The 17,874-nt window shown below is 47.7% G+C and overlaps 1 protein-coding gene across 4 annotated transcripts in view; it reads left to right on the forward strand.

The window, feature by feature from the left end:
- Positions 1-8,936, forward strand: part of Mknk1 (MAPK interacting serine/threonine kinase 1) — a 39,667-nt gene extending 30,731 nt beyond the window's left edge. For 3 of the 4 annotated variants that reach the window (XM_069987314.1, XM_069987315.1, XM_069987313.1), the window contains 5 exons: positions 2,202-2,297; positions 3,726-3,920; positions 5,046-5,210; positions 6,292-6,335; positions 7,653-8,936. In XM_069987314.1, coding sequence (XP_069843415.1) covers positions 2,202-2,297; positions 3,726-3,920; positions 5,046-5,210; positions 6,292-6,335; positions 7,653-7,908 — 756 coding nt within the window. In that variant the 3' untranslated portion in view covers positions 7,909-8,936. The remainder of the gene's footprint in view (positions 1-2,201; positions 2,298-3,725; positions 3,921-5,045; positions 5,211-6,291; positions 6,336-7,652) is intronic. The other variant, XM_069987317.1, reaches the window with a different exon arrangement.
- The last annotated feature ends 8,938 nt before the right edge of the window (positions 8,937-17,874 follow it).

A 17,874-nucleotide genomic window follows, 5' to 3' on the forward strand; every position in this document is an offset into this window, starting at 1 on the left:
ATTTTCATAAGAGTGTATGAATTTGAGAACTTCTGTGTCTGTTAGAAGAGATTTAGGCCCTGGTAGAATTTGTAGACCACAGTCCCAGCTCCATATGTGTCCATACATCTGTGTAGACAAGAGCAGCTTATCCTGGGGTATAGACAATTTCTGTGAGTGAGTCAGTCTGCTAGGTACAGATCTTAATGGGGTTGATAATGTGTTAGTTCGAATAAGATCTTGTGATTTGTTGTCAGTGGTTCTGGCATAATACTTTATAATTTGGCATAATTAGGATTAATAATTATAGCTAACATTTCTCAAGTGCTCATGCTGTGCCCAGCACTTATGCTTATTTAGTATTTACAAAATACATTGAGGTAGATACTATTATTATCTTCATCTTAAGGATGAGGAAAGTAAAGCTCAGCGAGGTTAAGAAACTTTTGTAAAGTCATTCAGCTGAAAGGCAGAAGAGCCAACACTAATACTATCGAGGCTGACCTCCAAACTTTGTAGGTGCTCTGAACTTACCCCTTTTGCCACTGGCTTACAGGTACTTTCAGGTCCTTTATTGCATTTGTTCCGTTTTTTGTTTTTGTTTTTTTCCTGTTGGTCATGGGGCCTGAACTCTGGGCCTGGGCGCTGTCCTTCAGCTCTTCAGTTCAAGGCTAGCACTCTACCACTTGAGCCACAGTGCCACTTCTGGCTTTTTCTGCTTATGTGGTGCTGAGGAATCGAACCCAGGGCCTCATGCATGCAAGACAAGCACTCTACCACTGAGCCACCTTCCCAGCCCCTGGATTTGTTCTTCATGATAGCCGTCATTGTTTCCTTTGCTATGGCTAGAAAAACTAAAATTTAGAAAGAACATTACCAATAAACTGAAAAGACAACTTACAGAATAGGAGAAAATCTTTGCAAAACATATATATGATAAGGGTTTAATGCTCAAAAAAAAAAAAGGTTTCTTAACACTCAGAACAAAAGGATGGCCCAGGCCTGCATGTGTGGCTCAAGCAGTAAAAGTTCCTGCCTAGCAAGCACAAAACCCTGGTACCAAAATCTAGTAGCACCTAATAGATGTTTCCCAAAGCTGTCTAAGAAGTACAGGAAAAAATACTCAATGTCTGTAGTCATCAGGAAATTTGCAAATCACAGTGAAATAGGACTGGTGGCTCAGGCCTATAACGCTAGCTAGTCCAGAGGCTGAGATAGAAAGATTGTAGTTAAAAATGAGCCCAGGCAGGAAAGTCAAGTGAGACGCTTACCTCTAATTAACCAGCCCCCCCCCCCAAAAAAAAGGCCAGAAGTAGAGCTGTGGCTTAAGTGATAGAGTACTAGCCTTGGGCAAAAAAGCTCAAGTCATATGCTCAAGCCTCAGGATTAGAAAAACTGGTGAGCTAGATGCTCACCAGTATTTAGTGTTAGATGTTATATAATTAATATATAATATACATTATTAATGTGTGTATGTATGTGTGTATATGTATAGTATGTAGATATACAGATATATATATATATATATATATATATATATATATATATATATATATATATATCTCACAGTGAGACTACAAAACTACTAGAATGGCAGTATTTTTTAAATGGACAGTAGTAATGGTTGGTGAGGTCATAGAGGAATTGAAATGCAAATATAGCGAACGGTTTGGCAGTTCCTATAAAGGCTAAACTTGGAAATATTGCATAACCCAGAGATGTTCTAACTCTAGCATCTAGTTCATTGGTTTTTCTCCAAGAAGAGTACATGAGGAAGAACACACCTTGGCAACAACCACCTGCTGGCTCCTAGTTAGTGACAGGAGAGTAAAGAAGTTCTGGTAAATGGAGCATTTTGGCATGATGACCATATGACCATGCAGCCCTCATTAGACATACCACTCTCCTCATGCCCTCAGCGTTTTTTGTTGTTGTTGTTGATGGTTGTGGTGGTGGTGGTGGAGGTCATGGGGCTTGAACTCAGGCCTGGGCACTATCCCTGAGCTTTTTTTCCCAATGTTGGTATTCTACCACTTTGTGCCACAACTCACCTTTCCGTTTTTAGGTGGCTAATTTGAGATAAGTGTCTCACAGCCTTTCCTGCCTGGGCTGGCTTTGAACTGTGGTCCTCAGATCTCAGACTCCTGAGTAGCTAGGATTACAGGCATGAGCCACTAGTGCCCACTTAATCTGTGGCCTCTTATTTCTGTTTTTCTGTGCAGGTGTCTCTGGTGAAAATATGTGACTTCGACTTGGGAAGTGGGGTAAAACTGAACAACTCCTGCACTCCTATAACCACGCCAGAGCTAACCACTCCGGTATGTGTGACCAACCACTTCCTCCCTGGCCTTCCTGCTAGGTTGCTGGGCATGTGGCATGCCCAGCCAAAGCTGTGGCATCTGTAACAGAGGGATGAAGAAGGAAAACCAAGTGTATCCCAGGCCTGTGTGATTCTCTGGCTCTGGAATTGTCCTATTGCTTCAGTGCTCTGTACCAGTAGCTCCCAAACCTGCCCTGGAGCTTAGACTTGAAACTGGTCTCCCAGATGAAAAGACCACTTCCAGCCTGGTCAGCACATGACACATGGATAGGAGAGTTCCATTCCCTCTTGAATAGTGGCATCCCCCATGGTGGTAGAGGATGGTGCTATCCTCCCCATGGAGGCAAGCCCATAGTCGCTGTGGTGAATCTGGCCCCAGGCTACATCCACATAGGATTGCTGGTCCTGTTGCTTACTCATCCCACTTCATATTTCACACCCAGATTGTACTGCTGGAAGCTGCTTCTTCCTAATACATGTCTTGTACTTACTTGATATTACTATAATTAGGATAATTCTTTTGAGATTTGCATGCTTCATAAGTGATTTTTTTCCCTAATAGCCTTTGTTAAAGAGCATGCCTTTAAACATGCTCTATTGCATCTTACTCTAAGCAACATTATTAGGAATGCTTCTGTATTAGCTTCTAACACACTAGGGTAGGTACCTTGTTCTCGAAATCATTAATTAGATCTAATTGCCAATAGCAAAGAAAATATCCTTTTTGAGAGCATTCACTGCCTTCCAATCAAATTCGTTTTGTGGGGTAGGAGTGCAGAGCTACTTGTCGATGAGCCTGAAATAATGAAGAGGATAACAAAAAAGAATGTGATTCATTCCTCTCAGGGGTTCTCTGGGCAAGGACAGGAGGGCAGTTTTGCATCCTGGCCTGGCTCTGGCACTGCTGTGCCTCATGTCCCAGCCTGGGCCCTGCCTTTCTCCCTGTGGATGGGAGGGGTGGCAGCATTGTTCTTGTCATCAGAGTTCTTCTAGCTTTAATTGTCTCTTAATTTTAAATCCCATGCTTCCTTGCTCCCAAGCTAGCAAGAAGCCTGGGCAGCCACTTTAACAAGTCTTTGCTGGAAAGAGTTGGATTTCTATGGGCCTCTCTCCCAGAACAGATGCAGGGTTCATTATGGAGAGCTGAGGCAGGAAAGGGGTCCTGGGCTTCTTGTTCAGGGGTTCTTCCATTAGAGAAGTACCTAAAAAACAAGAAGGTGACTTGGAACTGGCCATGTGCACCATGGGGCAGGGTGGGCTCAGTTTAAGCCTCTCTTGATCAGGCCAGTATATTGGTTGTCCTGATTACCCCTCCCCTTTCTCTGACTCCAACTATCCTGTGTTGTGTTTATACTCTGCTATCCCTTCTCCCTTGGACTCATCTCTCTTCTCTGCCATCTCTCCTTCCCTGAACCCTGACCCACAGTGTGGCTCTGCAGAGTACATGGCCCCTGAGGTGGTAGAGGTCTTCAGAGATGAGGCCACTTTCTACGACAAGCGCTGTGACCTGTGGAGCCTGGGTGTGGTCCTCTACATCATGTTGAGTGGCTACCCCCCCTTTGTGGGACACTGTGGAGCTGACTGTGGCTGGGACCGAGGAGAGGTGTGCAGGGTGTGCCAGGTAAGCACACCCCCAGGATCCACTGTGGAAGCCCTAAGGGATCAGGGTGGCTGTGGGGTACCCAGCACGACTGTACTAGGAGATTTTTCCTGATCTGGAAGAGGTTTACAGGGCTCCCGCCTCTTCTGTCAGAGCAGCCACAGACAAAGCAGAGATTGACACTCGGCCCTATTAGAAGTTCAGGGAAGATTACTGGAGAAGAGAGCATAGCTGAGTAGACTTTGAAAAAGATGTCTTGCCCGGGGGAAGAAGGACAAGGAAAAAAGTAAGAATGGTACAGACATGGAGAGACAAAGGGTGAACAAATGCAGCAATGATACTCACTGGACACTATGTTGAAAGTGTACTGTGCAACTTAAGAATGGGGATGGGAGGGGAAAACTGGGAGAGAGCGAGGGAAGAGGTGACATTGTCCAAAAAGAAATGTACTCTTGGCCAGTGCTGGTGGCTCACACCTGTAATCCTAGCTACTCAAGAAGCTGAGATCTGAGGATCACTGTTCAAAGCCAACCCAGGCAGGAAAGTCTGTAATCTTATCTCTTATCTCCAATTAACCACCAGAAAACTAGAAGTGGCACTGAGGTTCAAAGTGGTAGAGCGGAAGTTCAAGCCCCTCAACTGCCCAAAAGAAAGAAAGAAAGATATCCTTCACCTGGCTTATGTAACTGTAACCCCTCTGTACATCACCTTTCTAATTACAATTAAAAAGAGAAGTAGGAATGGCATGGGCAAACATGGAGGTGTGAAATGGCTGCATGTATACAGGGAAGAAGAGAGAAACAGGTTGTCGGTAGTTAGGGTCAAGGCTTAGGAAGTTCCAGAAGCCAGTTTGAAGCAAGACCTCACTAAAGGGCTGAAGAAAGGTTTTATTCTATGGTATTATTCTCTTAACAGCCCTCTAAGTGGCATAGCCACCCTGGCCTACCAAGAGCATTCTGTATTGCTTGATGACTTAGGGGAGAATGGAGGGGGGGGTTCTCAGAAGGGGTCCCCATCTATAGTGACTTCAAGCCATGAGCAACAGCTACAAATGAGGTTAGTTGGAACAAGAATGCTCAAATCAATGACAGGTTCATCCAGCCCATCCCCAGCCAGGGTGACTCATGAAGAATCTTCTTTCCCCAGAACAAGCTCTTTGAGAGTATCCAGGAGGGCAAGTATGAGTTTCCTGACAAGGACTGGGCTCACATCTCCAGTGAAGCAAAGGACCTCATCTCCAAGCTCCTGGTTCGAGATGCAAAGCAAAGACTCAGTGCGGCCCAAGTTCTGCAGCACCCATGGGTGCAGGGGGTGAGTATGGGCTGGAGTGCATGCCACCTCTGCAGGCCTGTGGTGTGGCCATGAGGAAGCTCTCGTCCTAGCAAGAGCCAATCACCAGCCTGAATGGCTGCCGCCAGTTTGAGGGAGGTGAGATAGTAGCTCCCTTGCTGTGCACGCAGTAAACTTACTCCCCCACCAAGCCCTAGCAGAGCCCTTGCTTCCAAACACTTGGCTTTAACTTTGGCCATAAGCCTCCAGGGATTTGACATGTCTCACCACTGGCAGCCACGTCCACCCTAGGCAGTAGCGTCATGGTGTCACCAAAGGCTTGTGGTTCCATCTTCTAATACAAAATTGGCACAGGTGGGACACCAGAATATCTCAGTGGCTAATTCCTAAACACCCAAGAGTGAGCACCACTGTATGTCAAAGATGAGCTGCAGACGCAATTAAGATCCAAGTCCATCATCACACTCATAGTGGACAGAGAGACAGTTGTGAATTGATATGGCGGATACATGTAGAAAGTTAAAGTTCGGGGCTGGGAAGGTGGCTCATTGGTAGAGCACTTGCCTTGCATGCACGAGGCCCTGGGTTCAATTCCTCAGCACCATGTAAGCAAAAAGAAAAAAGCCGGAAGTGGCACTGTGGCTCAGGTGGTAGAGCGCTAGCCTTGAGCTGAAGAGCTGAGGGACAGCTCCCAGGTCCAGAGTTCAGGCCCCACGACCAGACCCAAAAAAAAAAAAAAAAAAAAAACAAGAAAGAAAGAAAGAAAGTTAAAGTTCTAAGGGCTCAAATGGCCAAGGCTTCACCTCTGCTTGGGACTATGACAGGGAAGGGAGCTGTTCCCCAAGAGGAAGTGACCCTTTAGCTGGATCTTGGAGGGCAGTTGGGACTTTGCCAGAAAAAAGAAGTTTGTCTGTGCAGAAGTGGCTGTGACTTTCTTTTTCTCTCATTGGAAGCTCTACCCCTGCAGACAAGCATGGCCAAGTTCCACACTGGGCCAGTGCCTGTAGTGTAATCACTTGTCTGCTCTGTGCTGGCCTGGGATGGGGGTAGACCTTGGAAGGAAGGAGCAGCACTTACCCACAATCTGTCCTTCCCATTCTAGCAAGCTCCAGAAAGGGGACTCCCCACGCCGCAAGTCCTCCAGAGGTAAATGCTCCAATCACACCAGCACCCTTGCTCCTTGGCTTTTACTTTCCTTCAAGCCCTTAGCCATGTCACAATGGAGGTGGGGGACAGAGAGCCCATCCTTGAGCTCAAGTGCCCTTTAATGGAGAGGTCCCCTGGCCCCTTCTCTACCTCCTGTTCTCTCTTTCTTCCCTCCAGGTAGTTCTCTCCCTTGGTTTTCTATACCTAAATTGTTTTCTTTGCTGGTACCTTTAAGGACTTGCAGTATTTTCAGGACAAAGACTTGTTTTGTGTGCCCCTTTGAATCTAACTTCCAGGCACCATTCATAATCCAGACAGACTTTACCTGTGGGTTATTCACCAGGGGTGTATAGGCAATATAGGTAGAGGGTCTAGTTGTCACATGAATTAGAAGACAGACAGTAATGATGCTGGCCTCCATGTCTTAAATATTTACAACACATCTGACATGGTGCTAAGAGCTTTTTGTGTTCAGTACCTTGATCACGATGGGAATACATCCTGAGAAATGTGTCGTTTGAAATGTGATTTCATAGTGCCAGAGGTGTAAGCATGCATGAGGCTGTAGGATTTGACCTCCAGCACCAAAAAAAGGAAAAAGAAAAAAATGCAATTTCATCCTGTGCAAACATCATAGAGTACTTACCACAAACCAAGACAGCTATGACAACACTGGATGATATAATCTCTGAGACCACACTATATGACTGGGGCTCAGCCTTATGGGACGTCTCTGGGGATCCAGCCTCTTAACTATCTTTTAGGAATTACACAGGGAAGTTTTAGGCTGTACAGTCTGTTTGCCCCTGCTGCCCAGCGAGGGTTCCTACCAGACTCCCAGCTGTTCCTCATGCCTTCAAGTGCCTAACTTCAGATCCTCCTTAGGTGATTGATTAGGCAGACCCAAAGTGTTTGTCATAGGTTTGCCATGTCCTGGGTTCTGAGGACACTGACGTAAATACACAGTCCCTGCTTCATAGCATCCTGCCCTACCAGGAGAGTTAGTGTCACGGCTGTCTCAGGAAGAGCTGTGTGCAGAGTGGTGTGACCTAGAGGAGGGTGCTCTGGGGAAAGGGGACAGTTTGTCCTGCATGTGCAGCCCAGCCAGTGTGGCCTTTGAAGCTCAAAGACCATTTTAGTTTCAGTCAACCAAGGTTCCAACCCGATGCACGAGCTGCTTTGGAAAGAGTAGCTGGTGTCTCAGGAAAATCTTCCTGGGAGTATAGAACCCAGCAGTGAGTGGGCACATCCCAGAGTTGGCCTGGCTGACCCTAGGTTCTGCTTCCCTCTTCTCTGTGCCTTTTCTGTTCCCTGCAGAAACAGCAGCACCATGGATCTGACACTCTTTGCAGCTGAAGCCATCGCCCTTAACCGCCAGCTGTCCCAGCATGAGGAGAATGAACTGGCTGAGGAGCAGGAGGCCCTGATTAAGGGGCTCTGCTCCATGAAGCTCTCCCCTCCCTCCAAGTCTCGCCTGGCCCGCCGGCGAGCCCTGGCCCAAGCAGGCCGTGGTGGAGATGCTAAGCCATGCCCAACACCTACAGGACTCAACCACTCCAGTCACACCTCCTAGACCCAGACCTGTGCAGGCCTTGCACTCCCGGAACCTGCAAGGCCAAAGTCTGTGAGCAAGCTGAGGGGCTGCTCTGCCACTCCAGTCTAGCTTTTCCTATCCACAAAGGCCCTGGGGTTCCCACACAACCCCCATCTCCCCAGGGTCCTTGTAGGAAAAAGCTTTTTCCAAAGGGGTTGTCTTTGAAAAGGAAAGCAATCACTTGTCACTTTGCATAATCGCCTACAGCAGGGTCATCTCTTTGCTGGGCTCCACCTGCTCACTTGCCTGCAGACCCCATCCAGCCTGCAGCAGGGCTGTGTCTGGGCTGCTGGGGCTTCAGCAGCCTCCAGGGAGCCGGCTTTCAAGAAGCTGACAGGGGCTGCTGGACCCGTGTGCTTCTCTGCACTGTCACCTTCCTGACAGTCCTTCCCCCTTCCTCTGTCCTCTGGATGTCCTCTTTGGCTGAATGAAGCCATCCCCTCAATTCAGGAAGGGCAGGGAGCCCCCCTTCCTCAGAGGGCAGATCAGTCTTCCAGTCTGTAGCATGGAGAAGCACATAATCTTTCTTTGCCGTGACCAAAATGTGTTCCTCATTTATCATCCTCTTCCTTGTTTGGGACTGCTGCTAAAGTCAGTATTACTTCTTTTTTTTTAAGTATTTGTTCTTTTAACCATATTTTTCCAGCAAACAGGAACATTTTAACTTCGCTGCAAGCCCATGGACTTCACAGAGCAGACTTAGGTTTTAATCAGCTCCTCCCCACAATTGAACTGGTTTTAAACTGTTACTATGATGAGCCCTTTGGAGACAGTGTGGGTGTCCACTCCTGCTGTCCCCTGGGGCCTGTGTGGAGAATGATGCAGGTCCAGATAGATGGAGCACTTTGCCAAATGGAAGGCAGCCCACTGCCCTGATCTGATCCATTGCTTGCTGCCCTGGAGAATGAAAGTGTGGCCATTGTCAAATAAGCTGTTGAGTTACATAAAGAAAATATAACCATAGCCACTACATTTTGCTTATTTTAATAAAACTATTTTAAATTCTAGCCAGGGCTCCCTTATTGGTCTTTTCTTTACCTACAGACCTGAAGACTTAAGCCTCAACCTGGCAAGGTAGGGCGCAAGATCCCTTGTAAGGACCTCTCCTCCAGATATAATGTAAATGCTGCATATAAATACTACCTCTGATCCACAAAGTAATATTAAGTCTGGGTTCCAGTGGCTCATACCTATAATCCTAGCTACTCCAGAGGCTGAGTCCTGGAGGATTTTTGTGTTTCAAAACTAGATTGGGCTGGAACTTGAGTGTGAAGCACTAAGAGGCTATGGAATTATGAGATCAGGGGTCACTTAACCACCTGGACTTCATCTTCCCTTCCACATGTGGGATTAAGCACACCTAGCTGGTTGTTGTGAGGACACTTGCCCATGCTCAGTGCTGAGAGAACACTGATTTCCCTTTATTGAGAAGGGGCAACCATCTGAAACCATTCTGAAGTCAGCATTACTGTAGGTCAAGGTTGGTTCTGTGATCCTCTGAGCACTGAATCATCATCTGAGGAGGCATCAGAGAGAAGGTAACAAAGACCTGGTATGAAAAATTGTCACTGGGTTTAATTTAGTAGCTGAGTGATTAACGTGACTGGGACTGAAGCACCCAGACTGGGCTGGGAATGTGGCTTAGCAACAGAGTACTTGCCTCGCATTCATGAAGCCCTGGGTTTGATTCCTCAGTACCACAGAAACAGAAAAAGCCAGAAGTGGCACTGTGACTCAAGTGGTAGAGTGCTAGCCTTGAGCAAATAAGCAGCTCAGGGACAGTGCCCAAGACCTGAGTTCAAGCCCCAGGACTGGCAAAAAAAAAAATTTTTTTTTTTTTTTAAGCACCCGGACTATGGCTGGCCATGCTCCAGGTAGCATTAGGCTGTGAGTGGACTTGAAAGCTATGCACCATGGTGTCACAGGCAAATGATTTCTCAAATTGTGGGAGTTATCCCTTGTGCTAGCCAGTGATCTGTTCAAGACAAGATCCTCACCTAGGCAGCCACACAGACAGCTGGGGCCTCAATTGCTGCCATAAGGCAGAATGAGACTTGGCAACACACAGTTTAACCATAGAGGATGCATGTGGACTGGTTACTCTTCCTGAAAAAAAGTTGTTAATCCTACTCATTAGTTAAAATTTCTCTTTTTCCCTTAGTCTTAAAAGGAATCTATTCCTTAGATGAGAAACATGTCTATGAGCTATTCCCCCTCTTCAGTTTTTCCTTATTTTCTGGCTGAAGAATAAACTCCTCATCACTGGGCAGGGGGCAGGGAGTGAGGGGGGGGGGTAAAGTGTGGTAGAGCGCCAGCCATGAGCAAGCAAACTGAGTGAACAAAGAGGCCCTGAATTCAAACCCTAGTGCCAGAAGAAGAAGAAGAAGAAGAAGAGGAGGAGGAGGAGGAGGAGGAGGAGGAGGAGGAGGAGGAGGAGGAGGAGGAGGAGGAGGAGGAGGAGGAGGAGGAGGAGGAGGAGGAGGAGGAGGAGGAGGAGGAGGAGGAGGAGGAGGAGGAGGAGGAGGAGGAGGAGGAGAAGAAGAAGAAGAAGAAGAAGAAAAGGAAATGGCACAGTAAAGGAGATATTCACTTTTCTGTTTTAACATGAGAAAAGAAAATTTATCAAGCATGTATCAATCATGTCTGCCAGGACCTAGAAATGAGAAAGAAACAGACTTTGCTTGACTTCAATGTCCCCTCTACCCACGCCATGCAGGAACAAATGTCCCCTCTGTCTAAAGCATTACTAAGCCTTGATTGAGGAGCTGTTGTGTCCAGGACTACCCTTTTCCTGTTAAGAGTTAGCAACAAAGATAAATGGTACCCCTTCCTACAGCCTCCATGTACATCAGGTGGAAGGACGTCTATACGCACAGGTCCATGGAATCATCCCAGAGCCAGATAAGGACCTTTACAAATCACCACGGAGGTGTGGCAAGGAGGTGTGGGGCTCTTCACTATGGGCTCAGGTCCTAGGTCCCTCAAATACCTGCACATGGGTGATGACATTGCTGATGGCCCTCCCTTCATAACAAGCCTTATACCCCGTCATGCCTAAAGCTTCATGCCTCTGAAGTGAGGTCAGGTAGAAAAGTAGACCTGCAGAAGCTGAGGTTTCTGGGCCTAGAACCAGGCTGGTCAGTTCCCCAGGTTAGCCCAAAAGAAATGTGACTTAAAATGGTCATCTGGATCAAGTACTCTGCCACAGACACACCCCATAGCCTCACAGCCCTCCACACACATACCCAGTTCTCATGTGCTGTGCCCACCCACCTACCTTCTCTCCCTGGTCCATGCAGCAATGCCCCCTTCTCTGCACAGCCTTGCATAAATGCTGCTGTGGCTCCTTTGGTTTGGCTAGTTTTGTTGTACACTTACTAACAGGTACATTCTAAGAAGTTTATGAGTGGTGTTTAATTTTCCCAACAGTCCAATGAGGTAGATACTATTACTTGACCCACACATACACACACACTTAACATGAAAAGAAAAGAAAAAAAGAAAAGAAAGGAAACATATTTTGCCCCGGGATATACAGCTAAGAATGAATGCTAGAAATAGAATTCCTTAAGACCCTGGGCCTTGATTCCCCAGTTCCAAATCCAGCCCAGCTTCTTCCTAGCTCTGGACCTTACACAAGTTAGCTCATCTCTGATTCTCAGTTTGTTCATCCATCAAAAGGATGACAGTGCCTGGCTCGTGGTGTTACTGAGAAAACTGCAAAGTAGTAAAAGTACTGAGTGTGGATCCAGTACACGTAGTAGGTGCTCTTCAGTGTTACCCATCATGGTTTCAGTTCCATCTGTTATCTCCTGGAACAGAATTATTCAAGCCACAGACCCAGAGATGGAAATGAATTTTCCCTTCCTTCTGCTCAGGGAGCCCTCTGCCCCAGAGGAAGAGCTTGTTATTGGGGACCAGAGGACCTGGGTTCTAGTCCACAGGGTTCTGCTGGGAAGAGGCAGACATGGCAGATGTACTGAGGGAGGCCCTTGAGTAAGACATGGGATTTGCGGTGGTGGAAGCCAGTCCCACAGCTCCAGGGTTGCCACTTGGCTGGACCTTAGAAGAAGAGAGTGGCTTCCAGCTAGCTGGAATATCTCAGACCTCAGACTTCATTCCTCAAATCCAGCTAGCAGGCCTTGGTCACAGCTCTAGAGCTTGAGGACTCCTGTCCAAGTATTTCTAGCCACAGAGATGATCAAGACTTTGTGCCTCTGTGTGTCTACCTTCCTGAGCACTGGGGGACCACTTTCTCTCCTGGCCCACTGCCTCTCACTAGAGCCATCTTCATAAACAGTAAGGCCTTGATCCCATGCCAACTGCTCCCGCTGCTTCAGGTCTGGAGGGGGCCTAGAAAGCAAGGTCCCCCCACCAAGGCTAACACTTTTGTTGCCATGGTAGCAGTTGCCTTGGAAGCCACTTCCCTGACTTCAGCATCCCCCGCCCCTGGGGGGAAATGTTGAATTAATCACACTCTGTTCCAGGGCTCTCACCCCTGAAGGAAAATAAACAGAACCAAACCAAGCTGAGACCTGGTCACCCACTCCTCCCGCCTTCACACTACACTTGGACAGAAGGTGCACAGGGAGACATCCTTCAGCCCATGCCTTATCAGAAGACAGGAGATTCTGTGGTAGAAGCTTACATATGCCTATGGCCTAGCTGTACCCTCTGTCTTAAGACTCCAGGAGGACCCAGGCTCCTGAGAAGAGGGCTCTGTGCCTGGGAACCCATGGGGCTCCTTGGGCCACCACCTCAGAACTGCCCACAGACAGAACTTCCTTGAACTCACTCTCCTTTACTGTGAGAACCAGAGACCAACAAGTGTTTTCTTCTTCAGGAGGAAAAAATGGACGTCTCTCACTACGTTTGGAATCAGTGGAGCAGCAGTCATTACCATCAATTCAGGAGTCTTAAATGATGTCACCTGTCAATGCTACCAGTAGATGCTATGATTTAGACACGGTGTGAGTGTGTCTCCTGAGAGAGGGCTCATGTGTTAGAACACTGGTCCACAGTATGGCCATGATGGGAGGGACCTTGAAGAGATATGGCCCAGTGCATGTTAATTAAGGCATTGGGAAGAAGCATTGTCTTTAGAAGGGATTGATGCTGGTTACTTAAGTGAGTTCTTATGAGGCTTGGTTGTTAACATTTTTTAAAAGCAAGATCACTTTCTCCCCACTGTCTAGCATCCTGTCTTGTCATGTGATCTCTTGTTCTCACATGAGCTCTTGCCATTGGAATGCCATCTACCATGATCCATCCCTCATGAGGCCTTCACCAGGGGCCAATGGGTAAGGTCACCTAATCTTGGACTTGGACCCCCAACTGTGAACTAAATAAACCTCTCTTGTTTTGTAAAGTATTCCAGCCTCACATATGTTGTCATAGCAATAGAAAATGATTAAGCCAGGCACTGATTAAGCCTGTGCTACTCAAGAGGCAGAGATCTGAGGATCATGGTTCAAAGCCCGCCAGGGCAAGGAAGTCTGTGAGACTCATATCTCCAGTTAACCACCAGAAAACCAGAAGTGGAGCTGTTGCTCAGTGTGGTAGAGTGCTAGCTTTGTGTGAAAAAGTTCAGGGACAGTGCTCAGGAAGCTGAGTTCAAGCCCCACAATGAACAAAAAAAAAAAGAAAGAAAGAAAGATGAAATACAGTAAGATTACCAAATATTTTAACCTCAAATAAGATAATGTAGAAATGCAGGAGAGAGCTATGCTAGAGAACTTCCCAACTGAGCAGGAAGCTAGACACAGGAATTCAACTGAGGATTCTGGACTAGCACCTGGTTTGATAATCACACAATTGTTTCTATGCCTTTAGGGATTTATAGTGACAAAAAAAAAAAACCCACAAATGTAAATTTGGCTTCCAGGGCTGGGAAGGTGGCTCGGTGGTAAAGTGCTTACCTTGTATGCATGAGGCCCTGGGTTCGATTCCTCAGCACCACATAAGCAGAAAAAGCCAGAAGTAATACTGTGACTCAAGTGGTAGAGTGCTTGCCTTGAGCTGAAGAGCTGAGGGACAGCGCCCAGGCCCAGAGTTCAGGCCCCATGACCAACAACAACAACAAAAAAAATGTTTTCCAATTTTTGGAGGTCAGGGACCCGTGGAATCTGGAATTCACAGAGCTCAGAGCTCTCGGCCTCCAGCCTCTGCACCCCAGTCCCACTCACAGGATCACAGCAAGTTGTGTAGTGCATGATGGAAGCATGGCCCCAGGAAATTCTCTCTGGCTGATGTGTGGGAGAGTGGCCCTCAGCCTTGTATGGCTGACGAACTACCACAGATCCTGCATGACCTGGAGTGATGCCAACTAACACTTCAGGGAGAATAGGAGGCAGAGCATCAAGCAGAGCATCAAGATTCCCAAACCACCACTCTCAGGAGAACATTTTCATGGACACTTCAGCAACCCCTTCTAGAACTAGTCAGTGCTTGATTGGTTACATGTGACAGAGATGTAGGCTATAATCTGATGCCTAATTAGAGGGAAAGGGTCAGCTGTACCTATGGAATGCCTAATTCCAGGGGCTTCCTCTTTAAGGGGTCCTGAATGCTCATCCAAGCTCTGTATCACCCTCTTTCTGCTTTCCTGGCTGAAGCTCCCTTCAGGTAATCCTGAGCTTTCTTAGCACTTTGTTCCACAATGGAAGACTGTTCATTTGTTTGATTTTTGTTGGTCATGGGGCTTGAACTCAGGGCCTGGGCACTGTCTCTGAGCTCTTTTTGCTCAAAACTAACACTCTACCACTTTGAGCCATAGCACCACTTCCAGTTTTCTGATGGTTCATTGGAGATAAGAATCTCACAGACTTTCCTGCCAGGTTTTGAACCATGATCCTCAGATCTCAGCCTCCTGAGTAGCTAGGATTACAGGCATGAGCCATGAGTGCCTGGTGGAAAACTGTTGACAGAGACAGAGGGTTTTTTTTTTTCCATGCCCACAACCCTCCTCTTTACCAATCCCAAGTGGTCATGCAGGTCCAAACCCTCTCTATATCTCTGTCCTATGTCCAGATACCTTTCCCAGGTCCCTCTGGCCATAGCGTTCTGTGGAGTTTACTACCCCAGCCTGCCATGAAGGGCTCATAGTCTACAGAAGAAACAGAACAAGAATAGGGAATAAATCCTTCATGTGGAATCACAGAGCCGCAATGGTCAGCTCAGGCATGATCTGGAAGGCTGCTCAAAGACAGCTGGCCATGCAAATCCTGCTGGACCAGGAAGGGGTTTCCAACAGCAGGGACCTGGCGGACACTCAGCAGGGAGAGTGAGGGAGGAGCACAAAGCTGTGCAGGCAGGATATCTAGAGCTTGGATGAGACTGCAGTTGTAATGGTGAGAGAAGGACCAGCCAAAAAGCGGTTGGTGAGATCAGTGACAGGATTCTGAGCAGGGTGATGGGATGCTGGGTATTGTGTCAGCTGAGGACTAAGGCCAGGCCATGTTCTAGGACTGGGAAGGCCCTGATCCAGGACCAGAGAATGCAATTAATGATGAAAGCTGGAACTAGGATCTGGCTTCAGGGATCAGGACTAGACTGGGTTGGGTTACCATTGCCCGATCTTGGGTTGGTATATCTACAAGTAGGTCATCCAGGCTGGGTAGAGATATCCAGGCCAGGTCAGAAAGTAGTAGCCATGTGCCAGCTACCTGTTCTAAACCTCCTGACGTCCAGCCTCCCAGTTCCTCTTTCCAGTTCTTACTCACCATCACTGCTCTTCTCCGCCAGCTCCCTGCCAGGGATTTCCAGGACAACTGGAAGGGTTCACCCTCTTATCCCACTGGCAACTAGAAGAGTAATGATTGCCAAGCCTACCTTAGGAAAAAAGGGTCCTGTAAGATCAAGCCTCAAACTAAGACACAAGCCTCTCCCCCCCAACCAGCTGTGCCTAGGATGGAGGAGGAGGGATAGCCTCAGAGCTGGTGGCTCACGCCTGTAATTCTAGCTACTCAGGAGGCTGAGATCTGAAGATCGAGGTTCAAAGCCAGCCCAGGCAGGAAAGTCTCTGAGACTCTTATCTCCAATTAACCTGCCAGAAAACTGGAAGTGGCCCTGTGGCTCAAATGGTAGAGTACTAACCTTGAGCTGAAGAGCCCAGGGACAGTGCCCAGGCCTAGAGTTCATGCCCCACTACTGACAAAAAAAAAAAAAAGTGGACTTGAAGCTGGACATCAGTAAATCAGTGACTCAAGAATGAGATCTGAAGCCGGGCGCCAGTCACTCATGCCTGTAATCCTAGCAACTCAGGAGGCTGAGATCTGAGAATCACGGTTCAAAGCCAGCCCAGGCAGGAAAGTCCATGAGATTCTTTTTTTTTTGTCGGTCATGGGGCTTGGGCTTGGGCGCTGTCCCTGCGCTCTTTAGCTCAAGGCGAATGCTCTACCACTTGAGCTACAGCGCCACTACCAGTTTTCTAGTGGTTTATTGGACATAGGAGTCTGATGGTCTTTCCTGCCCAGGCTGGCTTTAAACCATGACCCTCAGATTTCAGCCACCTGAGTAGCTAGGATTACAGGCGTGAGCCACCAGCACCCGGCTAGGTCCATGAGATTCTTATCTCCAAGAAACCACTAGGAAGCAGGAAGTGGCACTGTGGCTCAAGTGGTAGAGTGCTCACCTTGAGCTGAAGAGCGCAGGGACAGTGCCCAAGCCCAGAGTTCAAGCCCCACAACCAACCAAAAAAAAAAAAAGAATGAGATCTGAGAATTATGGTTCAAAGCCACTTCAGGCAGGAAAGTCTATGAGACTTTTACTTCCAATTAATAACCAAAAAGTTGGGCTGGGAAGGTGGCTCAGTTGTAGAGCGCTTGCCTTGCATGCATGAGGCCCTGGGTTCGATTCCTCAGCACCACATAAGCAAAAAGAAAAAAAAGTCGGAAGTGGCGCGGTGGCTCAAGTGGTAGAGCCCTAGCCTTGAGCTGAAGAGCTGAGGGACAGCACCCAGGCCCAGAGTTCCCACAACTGGACTAATAATAATAATAATAATAATAATAATAATAATAACCAAAAAGTTGGAAATGGATCTGTGGCTCAAGTGGTAGAACACTACCCTTGGGGGGAATAAAGGGGCAGGAAAGAACAGCATGCAGACCTTGAGTTCAAACTCTAGTACTGGAAAAAAAAATGGACTTGGAGATTACCTCTCTCTCTCCTCTTCTTGTCCCTCTCCCAGTTCCTGTCTCTTGAGCCTTATCCAGATTTCCTTCTTGTCTCTGTCTCTAGGTCTCCAAGTGCAGGGCACAGGAATGCCTCTAAGCCAAAGGACAAGCGTGAGCCTTGAACAAAACGACCAGGAAATCCCATCAACATCCCTGGCTCCTGAGCTTTATGTACAGCCATCAACTCTTTCTTCCCACATGGAAACCAACAGTGGAACTTGGGCTGACTGCCTAACAGGCCCTCAAGACCCAGGCATGGCTCACATTGCAACTTCATGAATAACTCAGCAGCTCCCTGCTACCTGTACCTCAGAGGAACCTGCATATCTCAGACCAGTGCCCCACCCCCTGCCACTCATTGCTTTAAACTTTAATAGGCTCAGTCTGGGTAGCAGGCTGCAGGGAGCTGGGGCAGGAGGTCCTAGGTGGGAAAGATTAGACCAAGCTTTTCCAGGTTCTGTGTGGAGACTGACAGAGGAAGATCCTAGAACCCAAGCAGTCGGTGCAGAAATGCAGCTGGACAGAAGTCCCATGTGTGGCCTCCAACACCAGGGGTCTTTAGGGAAAGAAGAGTAAGCTGAAGCTCCCGGTCAAGGTGGGCCTGGGGACCCCTGCAAGAACTATCAGATAGGATTACAGATCAACCCAAGAGTTACCAGCCTGGACTCTTACTACCCGAAAGCAATCATCTTCAAGGTAGGGCTATAACAAAGGGACATTCAAGAAGACAGAGAGCCCCAGGAAGCTGGAGCAGGCACCTGGAGAGGCCTGC

This window comes from Dipodomys merriami, unplaced genomic scaffold (genome assembly GCF_024711535.1).
Source record: "Dipodomys merriami isolate MVZ:Mamm:240054 unplaced genomic scaffold, mDipMer1.0.p SCAF_34, whole genome shotgun sequence".
In the NCBI taxonomy this organism is placed as follows: domain Eukaryota; kingdom Metazoa; phylum Chordata; class Mammalia; order Rodentia; family Heteromyidae; genus Dipodomys; species Dipodomys merriami.